Consider the following 25388-nt stretch of genomic DNA (forward strand, 5'->3'; position numbering starts at 1 on the left):
TTTGTCTTATTTAACATCACAACTGCTGCTTCCTCTTACACAGGCAGAATGGATCATAAAACCCTAGCCCTCTGCGATATATCCAGTCTACATACTGGCACTGCCTAGAAACAGTTGGTGCTAAATGCCTGCATTAAGAAAGGCAGAAACCAAACAAGATGACAAGACTGGCTTAGTTTGATCTCAGTTGTTAGTAACACAGAAAGAACTATTTTTTAATCAGACAGCAGCCACTTAAACTAGAGAAAACTGGTCACTTATTTGACTATTTCATTTATAAGGTATTTTAATAAATCGTTCAGAGTCCAACAGGTGTCTAGGTTGTTTACCTGTAATACCTACTAATAGGGTTAGGCTAACATCAGATCCTATCTGTAACATGCTAAAATTTGGAGTCAGTGAGTTGTAAATGGAACCTTAAAGTGTGATTTAATCTATATATAAAAATTTTGGTATGAGGGGTACTGCACCGAGCCTGTTTTTTAGAGAGGTTTAAGGCATCAGGAGCAAGGCCTCCCATGCAACTAAGACACTTGCACTTCCTAGTGCCCCACAGATGAATTCCTTTCCAACAGAAGCAGTTCCATGGTAGGCTTAATCCTCTTCTTGTATAATCTGACAATGATTTCTGTTCTCCCACTGCCACCACTCATCTTTTAGGAGTCTATTGAGCACTTAACTGCCAGTCCCTAGAGAGGATCATGCTTTCAGTCCCCAGTGAGCACGTGACAGCAAAGGTGAACTGTTGTTAGTCTAGGATAGGCCCCTCTTATTCCCTACTGTAGAGTCTTGCAAGCAAGAAGTTTACTGGTACAGCTGAAAGTGGATGTTACATAAACAAGTGACTGTTTCAACAGTCAGGCAGACCTCACAAAGAGAGAGGAACATGAGCAAATCACACCCACACCACAAGGGAGAGCACTCAAGCTGATTTTTCAGTTGACTGAGCCATCAGAATGAGCTTGACCAATGCTCTAGTACAGCAGGATCTTGAAAGCCCATTCAAAAGTAATGTTTTGCCTCTTAAATCCGCACAAGAGTTGCGGGCAAACTTAGCAAGCAGTCTCTACAGGAGGGGTGGTTTCTACTCCAGTCAGATGCAGCGGGAGCTGTTGCACATATTCCTGATTAAGGGTAGTCAGCAAAGATCCATGCAAGAGGAAGAGCAGAAGTCAGAGGGGAGGATTTGTTGAAAAGCTCTTCCCTTCCTTTAGCACCCTTCTCTCACAAAAATGCTTGCTTAGCAGAAAGTGGCTAATGTTACTCTGAGTGCCAGTAGGTAGAGGTTGATCCTCTTTCCACTAGGGAAAACTTAGAATTTACTATAAAATAAACCAATATACCATCTATTCCTATATCCTAACTCCCCTATTCTGATCATGCAGCTGGTAGCTGTACAATGCTTTACCTGGAGTGGGGATTTCATGTCCTTGGCAGTGACCATTTTTGCTGATGCTAGAGGTTTGATTTGTTTAGCTATTCATGTCACTGCAGGCCTAAATTGGATCTAGTGCCTGACAACCTCACAAGCAACTACCCTTCAAGAGGTAGAGCAAGGACCTGTTGGCTAAGCACAGGACTAAATATCTGGACACTTGGGTTCTATTTCTAGCTCTGCCACAGACATCATGCATGATGTCAGACAAGTTACTTTTACTCCAGCTTACAGATAAGGCACAGAGGTGACTCCGTTCTTATGCCAGAGGTGAAAGACTTGACATTTGTAACAAAAGCACTTTGAGTTTGGTTGGAAGGAGCCAGAGCGGGATACAAGAACAGAGGCTACAGAAAGGATCGCTTAAAGAATTAGAAATACAGCATTAAAAGGAAACTGAAGTTTTAATAGATGCCTGGCAAGCTCATAGCTGATACAGACTTAAGCTTTATTTTAAAGTGACTTTAAAAAAAAAAGTAGTTTTATTTGATCCCTAGCAAGGGGATCCCTACCTGTAGTGCCAGCCAGCACAGTGGCAGCTTTCCTCCCTAAGAGAGGACAGGTAGAAGTACTACCTGGGGCTTGTCTACATCAGTTTTGGCACCAATTTAACTAGATCACCTTGCGGGGAAAAAAGAAACAGGTTAGATCAGTTCAACACCCTAGTGTGGACAGCACAATTTAGAAGTTTTACTACTGCAAGCTAAGTCAAAATGAATAGGGTATTGAACCCTTTTAACTAAATTGGCACAGATTTAACAAAACCAAAACTATTCAGACCTGCCCTGAAACACAGTCTGGAACAGGTGTTAAGCACCACCCAACCCATTGAAGTCAGCAGGAGCCCGGAATTTCTGTGGAAAAGGGGGCATAATATGGCTGCACTCAAGTGGCATTTGACTTGTTCTCCATATGAGAGTGAGAAGAAGGTTGGGTTGCTTTCCACACAAAGCCCATCTTCAGTAGCCTCTTGCTGGCAAAGGTCATTTTGAAGTCAGCATCATTTAGCCAAAAGAAGAGATGAAGGACAGGTGTCAAGTCATCCAGGTCACTGGGGCTGTGGGAGTCACAGGTCATATCAATCTCAGTGCTGCAAAAGTAAGAGGAAGAGTGGGTAGTTTTGTGGTGAAGACTGAACCCAGGAAGATCAGGTTTTATTGTCCATCATAGCCAGAATGGAAATATCACGAATATAAAGACACCAAGCTGGTTAGTTTCCCTGTAAGGTGGGGCACACTAGAGCTGCAACTCTAGCATCTGCACTTATGTTAGCAAATGGAAAGTTTTAATGGGATATGGGGGTGGGGGTGCAAGAGGAGAAGAGGCCAGTGAAGACAAGGCAAGTTTCCAATGCAGGCTTTGGCCAAGAATCTAATGGCTGTACCCTGGCTGCAAGTTGAAGGATAAGATAAAAATAAATACTCTGACTGTACGTTGCTGATGCTTTGTTCTGACTGACAGCTGGACACTGCTTGTTGGCTGGCAGGAGCTCACCAACCATAGACACCTGCAGTTGATCAGTGATGTCACCCTGCAGCTACAGTACAGGGAGAGACATTGGCTGCTTGTGTCCCTTGAACTACTAACAGAAGGTTCCTCACATGTCCCTCCCCTTCCCTCAGTTTCCACATGATCATTTAAACTTGAGATTCCTCAGTAATGAAATGGTGGATGTCAAAAACATGCACACCTTCCCAGCTTGGGATAAAGTATCAGAATCTGAGTCTACCAGTCATTTACCCTCTCCCTTCTGAAAGCTGCAGGAAGTGCAGAGCCCTCCCTGATTTCTTGCCCACACTTCACCATCCATCCAACTCTGGGCCCTATAAGGTCAGTAAGTGCCTTTCAAATATCATGAGAAAGATGTAACCAACACCTGTTTCAGGAGATAAGATTGCTATGGGGATCAGGAAGGAATTTCCTCTCTAGACCTCTTCCCCTCCAAAAAGGGTACTGCACTGCTAGCTCGTTTTGTTAAAGCAGGGGGCTGTCAGACTCAAACTAAACCCAAAGGATGAGTTCACTACAGCAAGTCCTAGGTCTATGAGATAGGAGACGGGTGAGTTAGGAGCTTTGTACAGTTCTTGGCATACTCCTTCAATTCCCAGGTAGAGGGCTGGCTGGGCATTTGATCACAATGACTAGTGCTTGAGTTCCATTTGCACCTTTATCTGTTGATACACCCGCACCACAGAAGAGAGCACCTATCTTCTGCTCTCAGCACTCTGACAAGTTTCAGAAATAGTTACAAGTAGAAGAGATCTCCTCCTCACCTCAATAACTGTGTGATTCTCTGCAGTTGCACCTACACTGACACAAATAAGTTAAGACAGCCTGAGATAACACTGGAATAAGACTGACCTTTAAGAGCAGGAGATTCTTACTGCAGGAGCTTGGTCTCCTATTGTTTGCTCCCTCTCAATTGCACAGCTGCACTACCACTAGGTCCTCTGATGCTGCTGCTAGTGAGAAGATCAGGAGCCAGCAGCCTCCAAAATAACAGTAGGCCACACAGTTCTGGAAGTTCAGTGCACATGAAGCCCATGTAACATACCTTTGCTTTGCTGGAGCACAGTAGCACCTCCTCCTTGGGACAGAGTTGCTTGGAGTCAATTAAGACTGGTTTCTGATAGGAGTCCTCAAGTGCTGCAGCTTCCAGGAACATGGTTTTTTCCGGTGTGTGTGTGCAAATCTGCATGGTGTCAGCTACTGGGGGCACTGTCTTTACTGAAGCATGTTTTCTATTAGAAGCCTTGTGTGCAGCAGCTACTGGAGGTACTGGTTTTACTGGAGTAGAAGCCTTGGGTGCAACAGTTGCCAATAATACAGGGAACACTAGTTTTCTGGGAACTTTCTTGACTGTGGAAGCCTGCAGGATCACAGCACCAGCAGCAGCCAATGGGGGCATGGAAACAGAGGCAACAGGAGAAGTCTTCAGGGCAGTGATGAGGGTCACTGCCTTTTCTGAACTATATTTTCTAGCGGAGACCTTGGGTGCAGCAGTTACTGGGGATACTGAAACACATTGTCCAGAGGAAGTTTGTAGGGCAGCAGCTACTTGGGGCCTTGGTGTTACTGAAGTAGGTTTTCTAACAGCCGCCTTGGGTGCAGGAGCTACCGAATGCACTGGTTTTCCTGGGACTCCCTTATTGGGGTATCCTGTTATGGGGCAAACCAGGTTGGGGTTCACCCACATCCACAAGTGTGGCTGCACATCAGATTCTGTGGAAACAAAGATGACCGATCACTCCAGCAAAGCTGTGCTTTTGTTGAAGTTAGTTGTGTGGGGTTCCCCCCTCCTCCCGTTTGTAAGCTGCTTAGCTCCTTTGGACAGCTCATTAGGCAACAGTATCTCCAAATCCAAAACTACAGTCCTATCACTAACTAGAGGAGATACCCTATTGAGTCAAAGTCCCAGTACTCTAGCTCACAGGGAGTCGCCACCAGAAGGCAACTGTCACACACTTAATCAAATCTGACATTCCGTGCACTAGGAAGCATGGTGTACATATGCACTAGCTCTGTGATACTCAGATTTCAGTGGTTCAGGACCCAAATTAGCAATCAGCATAACCGAAAAGAGCCACAGTAGTGTGAATTCATTGTTTTATTTACTATTTTTAATTACAGTAGATTTTCTCACAGCGAAATGACCAAGAATTCTATAACTGGTTAACAGTAAAAGCATCCTGATTGGTTAATAATTAAATCAGTGTTTTAAAATCACGTGCTGCAAAGAGCTCCAAGAGACACATTAAAGAGACACTTGCAGCTCTCAAGCCTCAGTCTGAGCATCAGTGCACTAGCTAGTGCATGACTCCACAGTATCCTTCTACCCTGCCCACCCTCATTAACATTGCCAACCCAACCACATGAGCCATGCTGTGTAGGAAACCCTGCCAATATTCCTACTCTACACAACCCATAGTCATCACTTGCCATCTTGCTCCTTGGCTAGAGGGGGCTGGGCTGCTTCTCTTGTGACAGAGTTGCTCCAACGATGCTTGTATGGCTCATGTAGAAAGAATTCACCGAGATCCTTTTCTGTACCTGGTCCACAGGCAAAGACAAAAAAACAAACCAAAGAAAGCCCCTAAAATCAAGAACATATCACACCTATCAATCAAACTTGCACCTGCCTGATGCCTTAGCCTCACTAGCTCTGCTGAAGCACCACGTGGAGTCAGCCTACCAATTATGACAGAGAATTCTAGGTTGCCACTGGTTAGACCAGGCGTGGACAACCTGAGCCTGAAAAGGAGCCAGAATTTAACAATGTACATTGCCAAAGAGCCATAGTAATAGGTCAGCAGCACCCTCATCAGCACCCCCCGCCCCCACTCCCAGCGCCTCCAGCCCACTGGCAGCCCCACTGATCAGCGCCTCCCCCTCCCTCCCGATGGCATGCGGGGGGTGCAGGAGTGTGGGTACTGCGGGCTCAGGGGAGGGGGAGAGGGAGGGAAGGGCCTGTGGCAGAGCCAGGGGTTGAGCAGTGAGCACCCCCGGCACATTGAAAAGTTGGTGCCCGTAGCTCCAGCCCAGGGGTCGGTGCCTAAACAAGGAGCCACATATTAACTTCTGAAGAGCTGCATGTGGCTCTGGAGCCACAAGTTGGCCACTCCTGGGTTAGACAGGAGGGAGTTAACCAAGCTTAGATACTGAAAAGCCTTTTACCTCACAAGACAAAGTCAAATTAAGATTAAATTTTAAAATTAAAGGCCATCAGAATTAAAAATTAAGGCCATCAGATTAGCAGGTATTTTTTCAGGGGGTGCATGTGAGCAAAATGGAAAAGAAGTTTATGAAAAATGCTTACACCAGACTTTTTGGGCAACAGCTCCACTATTAGGAGCAATGGTGGAAACACCTGTTTAGACACATGCTGGAATAAAATGTTTAAAACCCAAAACACAAAGCACCCATACATCCACCCAAATAAACCAAAACAACAAAAACCCACACCAGTGTCTTGTTGTCTAATCCTGCTGCAAAGGAGGCCTACACAATACATGGTGGTAAAGTGCCAGCAGCTGCTTATGCCATATCTACGCTAATGCTCCCACCAAAGGAGCTATATCCATAGCAGTGCAACTGGTAGAGATTCCCAAAGTCTAGTGAAGTTAAGCTGTGTTCTAAAGGTCATTGTTACAGTGATAGATAACAGACTAGACTTCAGCTGTGGGTGTCCGTTTTACGGAGGAGCAGGAGCTACTCCATAGTTAAGGTTGCAGTAGAGTTTCTGTTCAGAGAAGATTAATTCTAGAAAGGATTTTGTAGCTTACTGCTTATGTTATTTTAATCATAAAACTTCTGTACAATCAGATGTCTTTCATATGGAGTATGAAAATTAAATATCATCTCTGCTTCACAGTGGGGAAACAGAGGCACATGACAGTTGAAATGATCTGCCCAAGGCGATACAGCAAATCACTGAGTGTTGAGAAAGGACTGGAAAGTCCTGGCTCCTGTGGTAATAATATTTAGTCCTGAGGTTTTCTCCTCACCCTGTAGGAACTTCAGTGAGCTAACAGATTTAGAGGATTGTTGTCCTGTCAAGTGTTTTGTTTTCTTATTCATCCAAGTTCAAGGAATAAAATTTGTTGCTACCTGGAAGTATGTAAAGTTATATTTCCTCTACAGGCTGTATGTTGCTTGGTTACCCATATCTCTGTACAAATGGGATAATAAAGATAGGGTAACCAGTCTCCTCATTGATCTTCCTGCACAAGTTGCATAGGAAAGTTTATAGTTATTTATATATAAATATGAAGAGAGTCATGAGACAACAAAAGAGATTTTACAAAATGTTAATGAAAAAACTAAGCTATAGTATTTAATGATCTTCCTTAAAATAAGTTAACTTAATTACAATTAACATTAAATTCATTCAAATAACTTTATTTCTAGCAACTTTTTTTTTTTTAAACTTTCGTAGGTTACTCCAGGAAAGCGAAGAAAACAAACCGTACCCATGATCCCCAATAATTCACAGATGCCCAGCATCTCATATGACACGTTCTAATGAGGAAGTCCAGAACTACTCTTGATTCATGTAACAGCTATATTTACTGGCTTGAATAGTCCCTGAAGTAACAATAGCTAGTTATCTTATTCTTTGAGTATAAGAAACATCATATAAAAAAATGCAAGCTATATTTACATAAATGAGATGCTGAGCATTTGTTTCCTACCTTGATCAACTTGATCAGTGGTAGTAGCCAGTTCAAGTTTGTGAGCCATATTCCAATTCTCAAGGCCACTTTTTAAATGAAGGTTTTCCCAAGCCTTTTTGTTTTTGAAGTTTAAATACATTTTTCATCAAGGGAACAAATAAAATCAACAGCTTTTAAAAAATAAAGAGCACATGACTACAGATAAAGGAAAGCTGTTATCCTGAATTCTCTCCATCGATCATCATCATTTTGATCCTTTTTATATGGGAAAGTAGCTAGTAAGGCAGCGATTGACTCTCCTCTCATTAGCACCTTTAAATACCAATTAGCAGGCTTGTTAAAGTTACTTTGAAAAATGACTGCTTACAGCAGGGATTCCCATTTTTTCCAAGGCTGAGAACCCCTCAGATTAGACATGTTCCCTTTTTTTTGCTGATCTAGAAATTATAAAGATATGTAAAAGGAATTAATAGAGAAAGATAGCATTGTATTGTTGACTATAGTGTCTCACCCAGAGATTTCAAAGAGTTACAGAAGTATCAAATTAATTAAGCCTCCACATTTATTAATATATGTAAACCTCTACTTGGCAGGTGTAAGTAACTATGTAGCAAATATACAAGCTCTCTAGCCCAGATCCTCAAAGGTATTGAGGTGCCTAATTTCCAGAAATTAGGCCTTTGAGAATCTGGGTCCAGGAAACTACTTACCTACCTCACAGACTGGTTGTGAGACTTGTCTACATATCAGCCACTACAACTGCACCGCCTCAGTGAAGATGCTACCTACGCGGCCAGGAGGGGTTCTCCTGTTGGTGAAGATAAACCATCTCCCTGAGAAGCGGTAGCTTGGTTGACAGGAGAACTCCCCCCATCAACTTTATGCTATCTACACTGGGGGGCTAGGTTGCTATAACTGCATTGCTCAGGTGTGTGGATTTTTCACAGCGCTGAGCAACCTATTATACCAGCCTAATTTCCTAGTGTAGACCAGGCCTTAGGTCCCAAGCCTGCAAGTATTTAAGTATGTGAGTAACTTTACACAGATGAGTAGTCACTCTCCATAAATTAACTGGGACTACTCACGTGTAAATTTACTCAACTACTTCAGTGTGTGCAGGATCAAGACCTTATTTATTTATTTAATTATTTTAATCACTAACATTATTTTATACAAAGGAGCACCCATAGAGAATATTACAATATACTTTGCAGCCACATGTGAAAATTGTGGCTGTTCCATGTATTGTATTTTGGAGAGAAAAAGCTAAACATCAGCACTGATCAAAATGCTACTGAACATGGAGAAATTCCTTTTAAGACAGTTAAAGATAAAGGTTAAAAATGTCAATAACGCCTAGGGCCCAGACCCTCAAAGGTATTTAGATGCCTAACTTCCATCAATTTCAATGGGAGTTATGTGCCTAACTATCTCAGAGGATCTGGATCTCAATGACTAAGGCAAGGGCCTATTTACACCTAAAACTTATGTCAAGTTAGCTATGTTGCTCAGGGCTGTAAAAAATTTTGCACCCTGACAACCACAGGTCAACCTAACTCCTGGTACAGAGGCTAGCTACTGCCTCTTGGAGAAGTGGATTACCTACAGTGACAGAAGAATCCCTTCTGTTGATGTAGAAAGCACCTACGCCTTAGCAGCACAACTGCAGCCACATAACTGTGCTGCTGTTGCGGCTGTAGTGTGGACATACTCCATTTCTACATGACAGGTTAAGCCAGCATAGCTACATTGCTCAGGGGTGTTAAGAGGGGTGAAGAGATGTGATTAGACATGGGTAAAATCTTTTGGCCAAAACTTTTTTCATCAAAGAATGCAGATTCAGGAAGATCAAAACATTTTGCAAATTTGTGTTGATTTTGGCTAATTGTTTTGGTAAAAAAAAAAAAAAAATTCTTCCTCTCCCCCCGATCCCCCCATGTCAAAATGGTTCATCTTGACATTTTCACGATGAAATATTGGTTTTTCGCACTAGATTCACAAGGGGACTTGGACACCTAACTCCAACATTTAGGTGACAGTCACAAACCTATTATCGTGGCCCCCATACACATTAGCCCAGTGATCAGGGCATTCACTAGTGATGCAGGATCTCTCTCTTTGAATCTGTGTGCTGGAGCAGAGACTTGAACCGAGGTCTCCCCCCTCTCAGGGAAAGGGAGGTGACCTAGTCCCCAAGAGCTATTCTAGGGCAGAGGTTCTCTCAATCTCCCTTACTGAACCCATTCCACCTTGTATAAATACTTAAATATGCACTGAAACAGGGACTGGAACCAGTGTCCCCCAACCACACCCCGTGAGTGCCCTAGCCAGGAAGTTAGAGTCATTCTCCTGCCTTTTCTCTCTCTGGCTCAATGAATGTTTAATACAAAGTGGAACAGCTTCAACAGGAGAAAATTAGAGGTCCCCCTTCCGCAATACTCAAAAGCCTTGTGGTTAGGATGCTCACCTGAAATGGGAAAAGACCTAGGTTTAAGTCCTTGCTCAGCCCAGAGAATCAAACTTGGGTCTCTCCTATCCAGGTGAGTAGCTTACCCATTGGGTATAAATAGTACACCACCACCACCATTACCTTTTCTTCTGGGGTTTTGTGAATGGAAGTCCGCTTGTGAATCTAGCCCTTTGTTCAAAATGTCATTTCCTTTGCTTTTATTTAAAAAAAAAAAAAAAGGGGGGGGGGTAAAATACCCCCAAATTAAACATATTGTTAGACCTGAAATAATTTTTTTCCCCCCAACTTCTTGATCCATTGAAAATTCCAGCTAGTTTTTACTGGAAAAACTGTGCTTTTGCCGGTATAGCCATGTCAGCCACCTCTTCATTGTCCCACCCCCGCATCCCAAAATAAGCTATACCAGAAAAAGCATCTTCACTAGCAGCTTTTGTTGGCACAACTATGTCAACTGTAGACCACACCTCATCACAACCTTAACCAACACAGCTATGTTGGCAAAAGTTTGTAGTAGAGACTTGTCCCTTGTGTAGACATTGGTATACCAGCAAAAAAGTGCTTTTGCTAGTACAGCTTAGGTAAGGTCTACACGACAAACTTTTCCTGACAAAGTGATGTCAGTTAGCGGTGTGATTTTTTTTACTGACATATCTATGTCAATATAAACCCTAGAGAAGATGCACTTATATCAGAAAACAATGCTTTTGCCAGTGTCAGAACAGCTATACTGGGTCAGACCAATGGTCCATTTAGACCAGTATCCTGTCAATGCCAGGTGCTTCAGAGGGAATGAACAGAACAGGCAATCATCAAGTAATCCGTCCCCCGTCATCCACTCCCAGCTTCTTGCACTCAGAGGCCAGGGACACTCAGAGCATGGGGTTGCATCCCTGACCATCCTGGCTAATAGCCATTGATGGACCTATCCTCCGAACTTATCTGGTTCGTTTTTGAACCCTGGTATAGCTTATATTGATTGGGAAACTGGTATAAGCTGTGTGTAAACTAGGAGGGTTTGCTGGTATAACTAACTGTACTGATGTAGCTATACTGGCAATCCTTTTATAGTGTAGACAAGGCCTTAAATTTGCTCACCTAATTAATGTAAGTTATACCAGGAAAAGCACTTTTCTGGTGGTATAACCTGCATCTACCCTAGGAGGGTTTGGCCAGTGTAGCTATACCAGCAAAACTTTTCTGCTGTAGACTCGGCCTATGTCCAATTTTTAAAACTTTCAGGTCAATGGGACTTAGGCTCCTATGTGCCTATGTCACTTATGCATGTTTGAAAATTTTACTTAAGATCTCAGGAGTGCTGTCTTATATTGATTTCCTGACTAAGGCCATGATCCTACAGGTTACACCATGCAGAGCCCCAATGACTTCAACAGGGCTCTGTGTGGGTACCAGTGTCCTTTCATGCAGGATAACTTCCAGGATCTGGGCCTGAAATATAAACCACTTTGCTTTACAAAGGGTAGGAAAACACTACTAACAAGAGCAATGAATACAATAGTGCTGCGCAGTCAAACCACACTGAGGAAAATAAGCTATAGAGAAGCAAAAGTCATTTAAAATGGAAAATATTTTTTACTTTGTGTTTTCTAGTAAACTAATAAAGCGTGTGCAAGTGCTGAGAGCACATTTGGTGGAAATGAATAAATAAAATAATGCTTTGCCCCTCTGCAGTGCCTTCTGTCCAAGAGTTTTAAAAATGCCTGCATGAGAAAGTGGCACTGGTTTAACTAAAGGTGTGATTTTTGGACCAGTTTAGTTAAACTACTGCAACAGGCTGCGTGGATTCATTTCACCAGGCCTATTTTGGGTTAGCTTCAGTCAACTAGACTAGGTTTGAACTAATCCAAAATATGCCACTCTTATACGAGGTTAGGAGGGTCCACCTCAGGGTTTGGACTCATGTGAGTAAATCAGTTTAAATCTATGCAACCAACTTCTGTGTGTAGATGAGGCTTTAGTCACATCACTGAATGAAGCCTCCCAACCTCCATGAGCGGTAGGGGAACAGCATTATCCATTCTACAGTGCAGTGCAGAGAGAAGTGATCTGACCAAGGCCACAAGCAGAGGAGGGAGAAGATCTCAGGAATCAACTTACCAAGAGATGTGGTGGATTCTACTTCACTTGGAAGTCTTTACATCAAGGCTGATGTCTCTTTAAAAATATGTTCTAGTTCAAGCACAATTTGTATAGGCTGGAGGCGGGAATTCCTGGGTGAAATTCCATGTGAGCTCAGCCTCCATTAACTGACCAGAGACTCCCTGACTCTATCAGTGGTAACCTGTGGGATTTCCCTCACACGCTCCCATCCTGGCACCCAGCCCGGAGGCCGGCCTCACGCTCCAAGCCTCAGCGCAGCCCCTGAGGCGGGAAGATCGACGCCCGGCCGGGCCGTGGGCCTGCGTGAGGGGTCGGTGTGGACTAGCGGCCGGTGGCGCAGTCTGGGTGGGAACAGACGCTGGGGCGGGCGCGCGTGCTCGCTGCTCTCTCCTCTGCGATCGCTACGCACAGAGTCGTCGGTCGAGGCAGGCGCCTTAAGATGGCGGCGGTCGCCGGGCTGGGCTCCTAGCTCCGCCATGGGGGTATTTTACTGCCCCCTTTGCCACCTCACCGCCTTCGTGGGTCGGCGCCACCTCTACAGCGGCAGCCACCAGCGACGGCTGCGGGAGGCGCTTGGCCGGCTGCAGGCCAAGGTGAGAGCCGGGAGCTTCCGCACTCCCGCTGCCTCTCCAGTAGCTGGGCAGGGAGCTGCTGCCCGCGCTTGGGGGCTGCCTGCTGGGTTACGAGGGAGCTTGGGGTGTGGAGCCGCGCCGTCGAGCGGGAGGGGGCGGGGAGCCAGGACGCCTGGGTTCTGTCCCCAGCTCACAGTTTGACCCGGGGTGCGGCACGTCTCTTCCCTGTGTCTCAGCTTCCCCATCAGGAAACATGAGGCTCAAACATTGCTGATCTGTCAGGCATGCTAAATGCGAAATAATAGAGGTGCTTGGGCTTCACACAACTCCTCTTTGGTGGCAGCTAAGTCAGCTTTTCCCAGAGCATGGGCTGTGGGCCTCCAGGGGTGGGAGACGCGCCACAAGGGTGTAACCAGACACTGCCATTCTCCCTTAGCCCACCTTTCTGAGGTTTTTTTTTTAAGTAAGTTTCTAACTTTTTTGATTGTGAAGAAAAGATCCAAAATGTGAAGTGAGTGTAAATGATGCAGAGATGTCCAACAGAGTTTGGCCACCCAAACCACTAGTTCTGAGGTGTGACCAGCCCTCTTCATTTCAGTGGCTACTTATGCCAATGTCAGTCAAAGGCTAAGGCTATGCCACTGGCAGTTGAACCACAAAACTTTTGTCTTTGAGGTGTTAAGAAAACACCCCTCTCGAAGGACAAAGTTTTGCTGACGACAAGCGCCAGCATGAACAGCGCTTTGTCGGCAGGAGAACCAACAAACAGCAGCTATACTGTGCAACTTTTAGCAGCACGGCTGTAGCGACACAGCCAGGTTGTGAAAAGCTGTGTAGTGTAGACAGAGCCTTAGACTTCATTGGGGGGGGGAAAAGTGTGTTTTTATGTTGAGATAGCTATGTTGATATAAAAGCCTGTTAGACTCATCAGTAGTTTTTACCTGGATGTAGCTAGTTGATGTAAATCCCACATGGTGGATATAAGGTTGACATTGATGTAAAAACTACTTGGGCCTTGTCACCACTTGTTTACATAGAGATAGGTATCTCACCTTAGCTATCGCCATGTAAACATCATCTTTTTCTGCAGTGAAGACAAAGCCTAAACATCAACATTAACTATTTTACTACTCATGAAAGCATGTGGGAAAGGAGAGGACAATTAATATTACAAAAATCTGCATTGGTGTTTATTAAAGTGTATGGGGGAAGGGGAGATGAGAGTTCAGAGAACTAGCTGGGTGGAGGAGCATGAGACAAAGATGTATACATTAAAAGGCATAGCCCTTTTCAAGCAGACGATGGGAGTGTAGGGGCCATGATTCGTTCAATTTTTGTAAAGAGGCTCCGCTTTCAAAAATTTGGTAAACACCAGCTAATTTGCTTCTCTTTCCTCCTTCAATCAGGTGCAGTTGGCTCGGAAGATGATTAAAAATGCAGTGGTTGCGAAGTATGACGCAGGGGAGCATGAACAACTCTTCTGGTGTCTCTGCTGCAAGCAGGAGGTGAAAAAGCACCTGAGCCATGGGAGCCTGACAGTGCTGCATGGGGGACTTCTGCAGCACATGGCCAGGTAGGGTGTCCACAGCCCTGTCTGCATCCTGGGGGATGTTACATGGTTTAATAATACTTTGTATGTGCACAGCTCCTCAACTCTGAGGCACAGAGATGAAGTGACATGCTTCAAACCATATAGTTAATCAGTGGCGGAGCTGAGACTAAAACCAAGGAGTTAGTAACTAGATTCCTGCTGTAACCAATTTGATATGCTTGTGTAGGACAAGAAGTTAACATAATTCCGGTTCTGCTGAAGTTTCTGACAGCCCCTTAGTCTTTATTCCTCCCTTGCCACTGACTTGCTATGTGATTTTGGGCAAGTCACTTCCCTTCTGTTTACCTCCATGATCTTATGTGGAGGTTGTGAGAACTAATTGTAAAGTGTTTGATGCAAGTTGCTTAACATGTGCAGCTTTCTTAATTTGTCCACTCCAGAAGTGAATAACTAAAGAAAACACACCCAAGATGGTCTTCAGTTTATATTTCTAAAATGTGCAGAACCTTATTTACATATAGAATCTATATTAAGTGTCTCCTGGGGAGCACATGATGACAATTCAGATATGGAAGTGTTGATCTTAAAGAAAACCCACTGCTTAAAATCCAGTTACCCTAACAACATAACTTTAAACTAGTAACTTAAATGACTCCTAACACTTCCAGTATTGTTATCCACGAATAATATTTTAATGGTAGGTCTGTATAATATTGTACTTCTAAAAAAAACTTACTGAAATGAGATGCAAGCTTTGTATAGCTGTGGTGAGATAACACTTTGCTGTTCCATAAATCTTTCCTTATGAAAGTGTGTTTGCTCAGAGACAGCTTTCATTGGCTTTTGTGTGGACTAATTTGTAAGATATAGGAAGAAGAAATGCTCAACGCTCTATAACTACAGTGGTGACCATGATACAACTATCCAGGGAGACAGATGTGCTCTCTGCGTCTTTCAAGGCTTCTGTGATTCAGCCAAAATTCTACATCGGAGAAGGGCATGAACCAAACACCAGATTTTGGTGGTGTGTGGAACCCAAACGCGCCTTTGAATGCAAAATTTTTATTCTATACTTTGCTTTTTCCTGTTGCTTTAATGAGCAATGAAAACCAATACCTGTAGTGTTAAAGCATATCTTACCTGCTTCCAATATCTGTTTCTCTTGGTATCCTTACCTCTCTATTTTTTGTCACATAACCATGGGCAACCCAGAAAGCTGCTCTATCAGTGTAAGTTAATAAATATATCTGTTTGAGATAAGCTGTTAAGGAGACATCTGTGCCAGTTATTAATCATGTGCTCTCTACTTAATTTAGATGGGGAGCTCAGGCTTTAAGTGATTTAATCAAACTTGGTTTTATTCTTTTTTCTTTTTTTCTTTTAAAGCCTTGAGCATAAAAAAGAAGCCAACAAGTTCTGGTGGGAGAACAAAGCAGAAGCCAAATTAAAGCAGCAGTTTCTGATTTCCCCTGAGGACTATGAACGGTATGTAGGCACCTTGTCTGTTTCTTTGCTTAAGGGTATAGGATTTGCTACATTAGATCCAACTGTTGATTCAAAAGTCTTTGGAACAGAGATGTTTTAGTGTGTGTATTTGCGGTGTATAAATAAATAGCCCAGACTCCTGCTTTGAGCAGCAACCAGTATCTGATACCATCATCCCCTGCACCTGGCTAGTTACATTGTGCTAGAGATGATTTTCTGACTTGCCCCAAGTGATCACCTCACTTTGTCAAGCATAAGATTAGCTCACCTTCTATTAGCATCATTATAAAAAAAAAAAAAAAAAAAAGCTGAGTCATAATATTATCCAGCCCTGTGTTTCATCTAGTCATACATACATTGCAAAATTTTATCATTCATCATAGCTTATCTTCCATGGGCTTTACAACCAGTAACTAACTAATCCTTGCAGGGCCCCTGCAAATGTAAGCCACCTTATCCCTGTCTTACAAATAGGGAAACTAAGGCACAGAGATTCAATGTCAGGGGTTGAGGGAGAAATTCAGGTGTTCCCAGCAGTTCAGCTGTCAGACTAACTCAGGCCACAAAAGTGACTGATCTCTCAAATACTCTTTCAGGTTCAAATCATCACTTGTCAAAGCTCTGGATGCTTTTGAAGAAAAAGAGGATGAGGTCATTAAAGAGGTGAACAGAGATGCCCTAGGTGTGCTGTGCCTGACTTACCTGTTTGCTTTGCCTTTTGTCCTCATTCTGTTTTTTGCTTTGTTTGATTCCAGATGGCATCCCATATCCGAGAAGTGGAGCAGAGCAGACAGGAAATGGTACATGCTGTCTTAGAGGTTTGTTTTCCCAGGATGCACCTGAGCAGTATCCAGCAAATGATTGATTGTTTCCACAAGCCCTCTGAGTTCTTATAAATGGCTATTTTCTGCATTGATTCTTATGTTGAAAGTACATACAGTTTACTTCTAATAACTTGTTCTCTCACTGACCAGTCGGGAGATTCTGATGTGACAATTGATAGGACTGCTGCTGTGTGATTGCAAATCTCTGGCTTCATTCAGGTGTGGTTATCCGTCTCACAAATAGTGCAGTGCTTATGTTTGAGTGATCGCAGTGACTGAAATCTTCTTATCCTTGCTAGTTCTTCTAGGATAGGGTTGGATGTGGGTGACAGAGAAGGAATCTGGAATAAAATGTACTATTATACCAGCACTGGGGGAAAACTAGACACTTAAATACCCTTGTTTATAAGATACTAGTATGTATGTTACCTTCATGCATTGCATTCTCTAAAGAAGCAACTGGAACCAGATATATCCTCTTGCTGGGAATTCAGTCTTTCACTTACAGGGGATGGAATCTGTTTGGCCTTTTGACTATACTCAAACAGAATAGGTAAAGTTATTGGCCCTTTTATCTTCTTAAAAAGGGCAAAAATTGTCTGACTCCATAGAAAGGGCATTGTGGTGATGTAGATTCACTCAATGAGTCCAGTTCAAATTGCTCCGTTTACAGATAAAAAAGATTGCATTTTATAACTGTAGGTGCTGCAAGCACCCTGGGATCCTCGAGTAAGTCTGGCTCCATCCTCCTCAGCAATAAATATTCTGCAATTTGAACCTAGCTTACAGTTCTGTTGGTTATTCACAAGCCATTGAAAAGAGCTCCCTCTCTCTATTTGTTTTCTCTTGCTAGCACTGCAGAGCCAGGGCAAACAAAAAAAACCGTTAGTATCTACACTGAAAATTCCCACTTTCCTTGCCTCCAGAGCACAAACATTGAATGTATGATTGCAATATGAGGTGTTTCATAAAACAGGAAGGGCCTTACTGTTGAATACCAGAAAAAATGTTTATTTTTCCTGAATCAAACTCAGCCTCAAACCGAGACAGAATTTTGTGATGAATCCTCTGCCTTCAGTACACCTGGAGGGCATAAAAGGTAAGAAATGTGCCTTTTATATCATCATGTGTGTCCCTTCTGCTTAGGAGTTTTGAATTTGGTGAAATGCTGAGTAGCATTTATCTAGAGTTACTAACACTGTTTCCCTGGTCAGTATAGTTAGGACATTGATGACTATTGCTATCACTGTACCATTTCTCTGAGTTAACACAGTTCTCAAGAGCAGCAGCAGGCACCTTCAGCCGTCTGCAAACCCCTAGTGGGCAAATTAATCTTTCCTTCAGTATCCTAGAACAAACAATTAATGTTACCCTTTCTGAAAAGGTGGATAATGTCCTGCCTCCAAAACGGTGTTTTCAGGACTAAACTTTGCAAAGAACTAGACTGTCGGAGTGCTTTATAAATGCTAATTATTGTTTGCTGCTGAATTTCCTCTCCTTGTCCCCATTAAAAATCTCCAAACTTGAACACACTGAAGTATTTATGCCTCACCTGCTTCCCAGAAAATGTATTTAACAATTTCATGGTGTAGGTTGAAAAACATTTGCTGTTGTCTGGATACCAAATGCCTCCTCTCACAGGGTATTTTGGCTCCTGTGTTCTAGTGACTTCACCATCATCACGGAAGAGCAGCTTGGTCCAAGTGTGACTCAGATAACACCTGATTTAGATTGGATGGAAGAAAACCATGCTCTGACTTTTATTGGCCACCAGGTAAGGTTGGAGAGGGGCTTACAGAGTCACTTTTCCTTTTTTCATGAGTGCTGGTATTTCAGATCATAGCCAATGGAATTCATACTTTTAGCATTTGGTAAGAATCAGAATTATGGTTTGTAGGCTTCCCCAATGGCATAGCTACTGCGAAAGCAACCCAATGGATTTCAGCAACTGAGTGGGTGAAACTCTCAGCCCTGCAACATGGGACTTTTGTTTCACTAACTGAATGTTTCCTAAAAGAAATGCACTGAAAATGAAAGATCCCTAGTACAGGCTATCTATTAGATGGTGATAGAGAGAAAGACACTTATTCTTTGTTTATCTTTATTTCAAAGTTTCATTAGGGAAGGGAATTTCAAATGGAATTCATACTCCCATGAGCTGCTTATTTTCATGATCAGGTTCCCCTTGTCTATTTGTCCATACTTGAAGATCTGTGCAATCTGGTAGTTTGTTAATTGTTACTGTTTTTTAGTGTCTCTCTCCTGTGGTAGTACAAAGTTACAATAAAAGTTGCTTTTTTTTAATCCTCCAATTCTAATTGGGATTTTCTTAATTTTTTGAAAACAGGAATCTGAAGGGAAGGGAAATGTTCACACAGGTACATGTTTAATTGTTGCTAGGGTTTTTCACTTTTACGACCTTATCAAACGTTTCTGGGCTGAATCCAGCAGAAGACTGCAAAGTAACTTAAAAACATAAAATTGTGACAGGAATCTGAGAATTGTTAACTGACTTTAGGTATTAGAATTGGGTGGAGCAAAATCAGGCTTGTAATGGAAACTCCTTTGAAACTGTATGGTTGCAAAGTATGAACTGTCATGGTTCTTAGCTGTCAAAATTGAGATGCTTAGTCCTTTATTTTTTCCACAAAGGAGGAAGCATACAGTATAGTACTTCCAGGAGAAAGCCATTTCATCACTGATTTGTTAGGGAAACTCTGTATGCAGAAATTTGGGGGTATTTTTCCTATCCTCTCCCCCTAGGTCTGTATTTAGGGTTATTTCAGTAGCCCAGCACATTCCCTATTACCTCCTAGGTGCCAAACCTCCTTGGCTGATGCAGGATGAAGAGGAATTTGGAAGTAAACACCAGATTGGACCTTCATACGAGGAATTTCTCAAAGAACGTGAGTGGCTTTGGATATTACTACTTGAATATATTGAGGTGAGGTCTAGTTTTATTTAAAAAGAAAATCACTATACATAGAATGGTCTGCTATGAAGTCTGACAAATTTGCGTGTAAGACTAAGTGGTGCAGGATAGATGAGGTACATTAAACTCTGCATGGAGGCTAGGTAATGATGATTTTCTGATAATCCTGGAGATGAATTCCAGTTAGTCAGTCTCTAGTAAGGGGAAAGAGGGGGAAAAAAAAATAAAATCCTCTTCAGAAAGAGACCAATATTCTCCCAACCACTTTTTCTGTAAGTTTACCTAAAATGTTTGATAGAACCTCTTCACTCTCTCTGAACTAATGATTCTTAGAGGAGAAGCAGAAGCTGAAAAAACTTCCAGCAGATCGTGTTGGTGCCAACTTTGATCACACCTCTGAGACAGGTGAAGGCTGGCTTCCCTCCTTTGGACGGGTCTGGAATCATGGCAGAAGGTGGCAGTCCAGGTAAGCATATACATATGATGGGCTGACATTAAATTCAAGAGGTGAGGTTCCTTGTACATATACAATGTTGGCAATTTGTAGGAAAGGAATTTCTCAAATGATCACTGACAGAAATAGTAACATGTATTGCTGAAAGTAGTAAGAGAAGTTAATGCTCCATGTGTGAAGCCTTGGAGCTGGCAAATTCTATTGCTGAAATATCTCACACGCCACCTTTTAAACAGTCATGTCTCTACTGCAGAAATACTGAGTACAACACTTTAAGTACAGATTTAGATTTGTGAATAACACTACTGAATTACAGGGGGTGCTGTTTGCCATAGCTACCTGAAGAGTAGAAACATCCTTATGAAATATTTAGACTGTGATAACACTCCCACCTGAAAGTGCACATAAGTATTGCTGATTAGTGTGTTTCCTAGCATGCTGCATTCTCCAAGCTGACTTTTTCATTGATTTTTTTTTTAAGACATCAGTTCAAAGCTGAATCAGGTAAAGAAAAAGGAAGGAAGACCCGAAAAAGACCAAAATCTGAGGTTCAATGAAAAAGCATGCACCACCTAGTATTTAATATACAAAGTGTATAATGTCAATGCTGTTATATTTATTATATATCCAGCTATATAGAAAACATGAACTCAAACTAATTTTGCTTATCTACCTTTATTAAAATTACTCCTAAGTGGGACTTCACTGTGCTGTCCTACAGTGTAGATGAAAAGGAGGCCAAGGCATCTTTGGCCAGAGCTATCGCATAATAGCATCAAGATGCTTGAGGAGATTTTTTTTTTTACTTCATCTCACCCCCTTAAGACACAAAGTTAATTCAACAATTTTATTGTATACATTTACATAAGAAATATTGCAGAGGTGACTGGAAAACCTGCAAAGCAAAAAATAGTGAGTTAGTCAATCAGTTGTGTGGAACTTGTTGTCTAATAAAGTTTGTCCTACTGCAACACTTGTAATGTGAAAAGTCCTCCACTCCTGACTCTTTTTATGAAGAGAGTTTAGATGGTTGGTTGCTATTGACTACAGAGCAAGTTCCAGAAGCCTTAATAAAAAGGCAACCAGGGGACTAAGGCAAGCATGGAGTGAGCCTGGCAGAAATGATCTACCCCATCTGGCGTCAGATATCCATTACTATTTAATAGCACAACCTCTATTTAATCTTAGAATTTCCTTCTTCCACTCAGACAGGCAATAATTCAGTTTTAGTGTTTCCAGCACTATGGCTGTTCATTTTTACTCTGTTCAGAAGTAGATTCCTATCAGGGATTTCACAAGGCCCTGGAGAAGTCCACCATGAGGAATTCACATTAGGATTTTGGCTAGCAGTTCTATTAACCATGTGTACATCAGAGGGGAAGGGATACCAGCAACTCTAGAATTTAAATAGCACCTCACTTTTTTAAGCATCCTCCCCACCAGCAGGTGCATCTCCACCCTTCGTGTTTCTGGTGTAAATCACTTGGGCTCGGTGCTTGGACACAAGTTTGATCAAACCTACAAAAGGAAGCAGGAAACATTTATGAAAAAAATGTGCAGAATCTTTAAACAATGTTAACATAACCTGGGGAGGCCCACACTTCTAAAGGCTAGCAGCTCTACATTTCAGAGTAGCAGCCATGTTAGTCTGTATTCGCCAAAAGAAAAGGAGTACTTGTGGCACCTTAGAGACTAAGGAATTTATTTGAGCATAAGCTTTTGTGAGCTACAGCTCACTTCATCGGCTGCATCTACATTGAGAGCTTCAGATAGAGGGCTAATAAGCTGTTGTTTCAAGACAGCATATCAAGAACAGTTCCACTGTGCCTTCTACAGTGGGAACACAAATGAATTCCTATTGAAGCAACCAGAGTCAAAGGTCCTGTCTAGAACACAGTAGTCCTAACACTAAATGTTTTGTAGGATAGCAGGACTTCAGTATGATCCAAGAACAGTTATCATTGCAAAACATTCAGTTGTCAGCAATGTTGCCTCTAATTTTTTCCATTCATGTGCTAAATTTAATTTTATATGCACCAAATTATTAAGGTAATATGCACCACCACTAGACACAAACCTAGATATAATATATATATATTTTTAAAAGGTACCATAGCGATGATTACTTCAAGCCTGGACAAGTCAGACATTTTAGAATTCACTACTCAAAGACTTAAATTTAAGAGTAAGAAAGAAAAAATTATGAAATGCAGAGACCAGTCAAAAAATTCAAATAATAGCACTTTGAAAGAATTAAATTAGAGAATTATGTGCATTGCAGGAAGTATCACAACACAAGTATGTGTTGGGGGGTGAGAGTGAGACACACACGTTGCCCCTTTAAGCAGATCAGCACAGCAGCAGCCACCAGCAAGCTCCCTCCATCCCACTCCTGAGTCCCATCACATCCCCCCACCCTGCTCTGCAGAAACGGGATACAGGGGCAGAGGGATAGGGATAGGATGGACAGACACCTTGATATCAGTGTTCCCTCCCCCCTCAGCTCTGCATAGCAAGCAGGAGGCTCTGGGGAACAGCACCACAGTAGAGGGCAAGAGGGGCACCTGACATGCATAGCACTTTATAGCAGGCTGGGCAGCCGGTGCAGCTTAGAGGGAACTTAGGTTGTCAGCAGACCTGGTTACATAGTTTTCTCCTAACGCTATTTTCTACACTAGGTAGGATCTTTACTGTTCACAACCAGACACTATGGATGTCATGCATCAATTTTTTGCATTATATTTAAAAATATTATGAACAGATAGATATTTTACTTGGCATTTTAATATATTAGACCAGGGGTCCTCAACTTGGTGCCCGCAGGCACAAAGGCACCCACCAGGGCAGTTGTGTGTGCCCGCAGGACACTACGCCGCCGAAATGCCGCTGAGAAGCATTGCCATTTCTCAGCAGCAAGGCTTCTTTCCGCTGCCGCTTCTCAGCAGCAGGGTGCTTGGCGCTTGCCACAGTCTGTTGGGAATACGAATGTGCTATTCCCATAGAAAGGTTGGGGACCACTGTATTAGACTGATACAAAAAGAAAGATGATTTGAGATATTTAAAAACTTAAAATGCTCATTATTGAACTTTGTATACAAGCTACCTGCAAATAGATTTGTATCAAAATCAATCACCAACAAGTAAGGGAGATAAAATAATACATCTGGTTTGAGGTCTCCCAATCCACAGTTCAGTGTGTTTTTACCTTTGCTGAGCAGTTCTTGGAGGGCAGCCCTTGCTAAAGATCCTCGAATCTTCAACCTTTCGGAGACTACAGCTGGCGTGATGAGCTTGTAGTTGGGCACTTCTTTGCAGAGTTTATCATAAGTAGCCTTATCAAACAAAACAAGGTTGTTCAGCTTGTCTCTTACTTTCCCTTTGGACCACTTCTACAAGAAGAAAAAGAAGGGGAACATCACCATCAAAGCAGCAACACAAATACCCCCAATGAAAGCTTTGCCGTAATTTCAAGAACTGCATCATCAGGTCACATAGCATTTCCTCCATGACCACCTAATGCAAGCTTGTTGCTCAGATGAGCACCAATTATAGAGAGACACCTATTCACTATGTTATCAGCACTGACCCATTAGCACCACGCTCTAACATGCATAAGGGGCCTTTTCTACACTACCGCAAAATGAAAATTTCAGAGCAGACAGCAACCAGGCATTTTTACCACTATTATTCAATCATAGGGTGTTAAGCCACTTGACAGTCTGCTCAGTGCTATCAGTGCTGCACCAGTAAATCATCCCCACAAGTGGCAAAGTGTAACTTGAAACTGACATTTGCTTCTTTGTGATCTATAAAGGACTAAAGTTCCCACCCCACCAGCTCAATTTTCACATTTAAAATTCAGGATTTAGCTACCATGTAACAGAATGGGACATCCCAAAATTAGTAAGATTAGGATGTTATACTTACCAAGGAAGTGAAACTTCCTTCAGTGTTGAAAAGTCTTTTAGATCACCATTATACTAGTGGGGCAGGGGCTGCAATTTGCCCCCTTGCAACTCAAAAGTAAAGGTTTGAAGAGATAATCCTAATTTCAATAGTCACATGGCATTCCCTCTTAAATAATTATATCAAGTTAAACTCTAAGAGATCATAGGGTTTATAATAACCTGCTAACATTTTAATCAGCTTATTTTCATGATCTACATGGGATCTAAGACATACAGTTGCCAATTAGCAATTAATATAATTTTATTTGAAAGCACTTCAAGCCTTAAAAAACATTTAAAGAGCTCTATGACACAGGGAAACATCCCATTTTACAAATAAAATATTAAAACAGAATAACTTGCCCAAGGGAGTTAGTGACAAGAGTTTGGAAGCCTCACTCCCAGTCACCAAGGAGTTAGTCTGTAGTCACAACTACTGTTAAATATCAAATGCAGAAACCCTCCTATATAATTCTTAAATGTGATTTACCAGTATGATTAAAGAAAATAGAGATTATTATAGAACAATACAATATCTCACCGTGTGACCTTAAGTACAGTTTAGGGCTCAGCTACACAGGAAAACTGACGACATAGCTACTGCTCTCTGTTCCCTAGCTCCCCAAAAAGAAAAGGAGGACTTGTGGCACCTTACAGACTAACAAATTTATCTGAGCATAAGCTTTCGTGAGCTACAAAGGAGATGATACGGACTCATCTTACAGAGGGCATGCAGAGAAAAATTAGTGGCAAAAGTGCTCTGTCAGACCCTACTGCCCAGCACACACACACCTGAGCCCAGTGGACCCACGCACCACAGTGCAGACTCCTACCTTTTTTTTGGCTTTACCCCCAGATTTGTTCACTGGGTCCTTGTCTTTCTTAGCGGACTTCCCCGCATCCTTCTTTTTCTTATCGTCCTTGGGGGGCTGGAGAAAAAAAAAGAGCCCGGAAAAGGGGGTGGGGGAGAAGAGATGAGAAAAATGAAAGCAGGCGCCAGCACTGGGACAATCCGCCTCCACCCGACACCGCCAGGCGCAGACCCGTCGAGTGCGCGGGAAGAAGCGTCCACGGCGGAGCCCCCTCCCCAGCTTCCACGCGGCCCTAACATGAGCCTTCCCCACCCGGGCGCCTCCCAACGGGGGGAGAGTCCAGGGCTAGGCCTCCTCGAGGGAGCCGGCACCCACTTGCTCCAGCTGCCTCACAGAGAACCCTGTCCAAGGCCAAGCCGAGGAGGGGCTGGGCCCTGGGGCCGGCTCACCATGGCGGCAGCTGCTCCTGCTGCTTCAAGATGTCGGATGAGAAAGGAAAGAGTCTGCTCAGGGAGCCTGGGAAACCCCGTGCTTTCACTGCACTTCCGGAGCATGTAGCAACACCGCTTCTGGGTCAAAGAGAAAGAAATACAATTCCCATAATACAACGCTCC

At 42.8% G+C, this 25388-nt stretch overlaps 4 protein-coding genes across 5 annotated transcripts in view; 1 reads left to right on the forward strand and 3 right to left on the reverse strand.

Annotated features, from left to right (window-relative positions):
* Positions 1–12317, reverse strand: part of BCL9L (BCL9 like) — a 166368-nt gene extending 154051 nt beyond the window's left edge. For both annotated transcript variants that reach the window (XM_043533967.1, XM_043533968.1), the window contains exon 1: positions 12194–12317. The gene's annotated coding sequence lies outside the window, so the exon portion shown is untranslated. The remainder of the gene's footprint in view (positions 1–12193) is intronic.
* LOC114020099 (nascent polypeptide-associated complex subunit alpha, muscle-specific form) lies at positions 1821–10257 on the reverse strand. The gene is made up of 4 exons (XM_027824793.3): positions 10199–10257; positions 5375–5485; positions 3990–4657; positions 1821–2525 (listed from the first exon to the last, which is right to left on the reverse strand). The coding sequence occupies exons 3-4, from the start codon at positions 4629–4631 to the stop codon at positions 2520–2522; spliced, it is 648 nt and encodes a 215-aa protein (XP_027680594.2). The 5' UTR covers positions 4632–4657; positions 5375–5485; positions 10199–10257; the 3' UTR covers positions 1821–2519.
* A 341-nt stretch (positions 12318–12658) lies between the features above and the next one.
* CENATAC (centrosomal AT-AC splicing factor) lies at positions 12659–21003 on the forward strand. Its single transcript, XM_007062390.4, has 11 exons — positions 12659–12789; positions 14175–14341; positions 15707–15805; positions 16402–16468; positions 16561–16623; positions 17664–17728; positions 18295–18403; positions 18977–19007; positions 19446–19535; positions 19895–20027; positions 20497–21003. Exons 1-11 carry the CDS (start codon positions 12673–12675, stop codon positions 20570–20572), a joined length of 1017 nt encoding a protein of 338 aa, XP_007062452.2. The 5' UTR covers positions 12659–12672; the 3' UTR covers positions 20573–21003.
* Positions 20849–25372, reverse strand: RPS25 (ribosomal protein S25). Its single transcript, XM_007062409.4, has 5 exons — positions 25224–25372; positions 24796–24891; positions 23221–23404; positions 21435–21533; positions 20849–20910 (listed from the first exon to the last, which is right to left on the reverse strand). Exons 1-4 carry the CDS (start codon positions 25326–25328, stop codon positions 21439–21441), a joined length of 480 nt encoding a protein of 159 aa, XP_007062471.3. The 5' UTR covers positions 25329–25372; the 3' UTR covers positions 20849–20910; positions 21435–21438.
* Positions 25373–25388: the final 16 nt, after the last annotated feature.

The sequence above is a fragment of the Chelonia mydas genome, chromosome 22 (assembly GCF_015237465.2).
Source record: "Chelonia mydas isolate rCheMyd1 chromosome 22, rCheMyd1.pri.v2, whole genome shotgun sequence".
Taxonomy (NCBI): Eukaryota; Metazoa; Chordata; order Testudines; family Cheloniidae; genus Chelonia; species Chelonia mydas.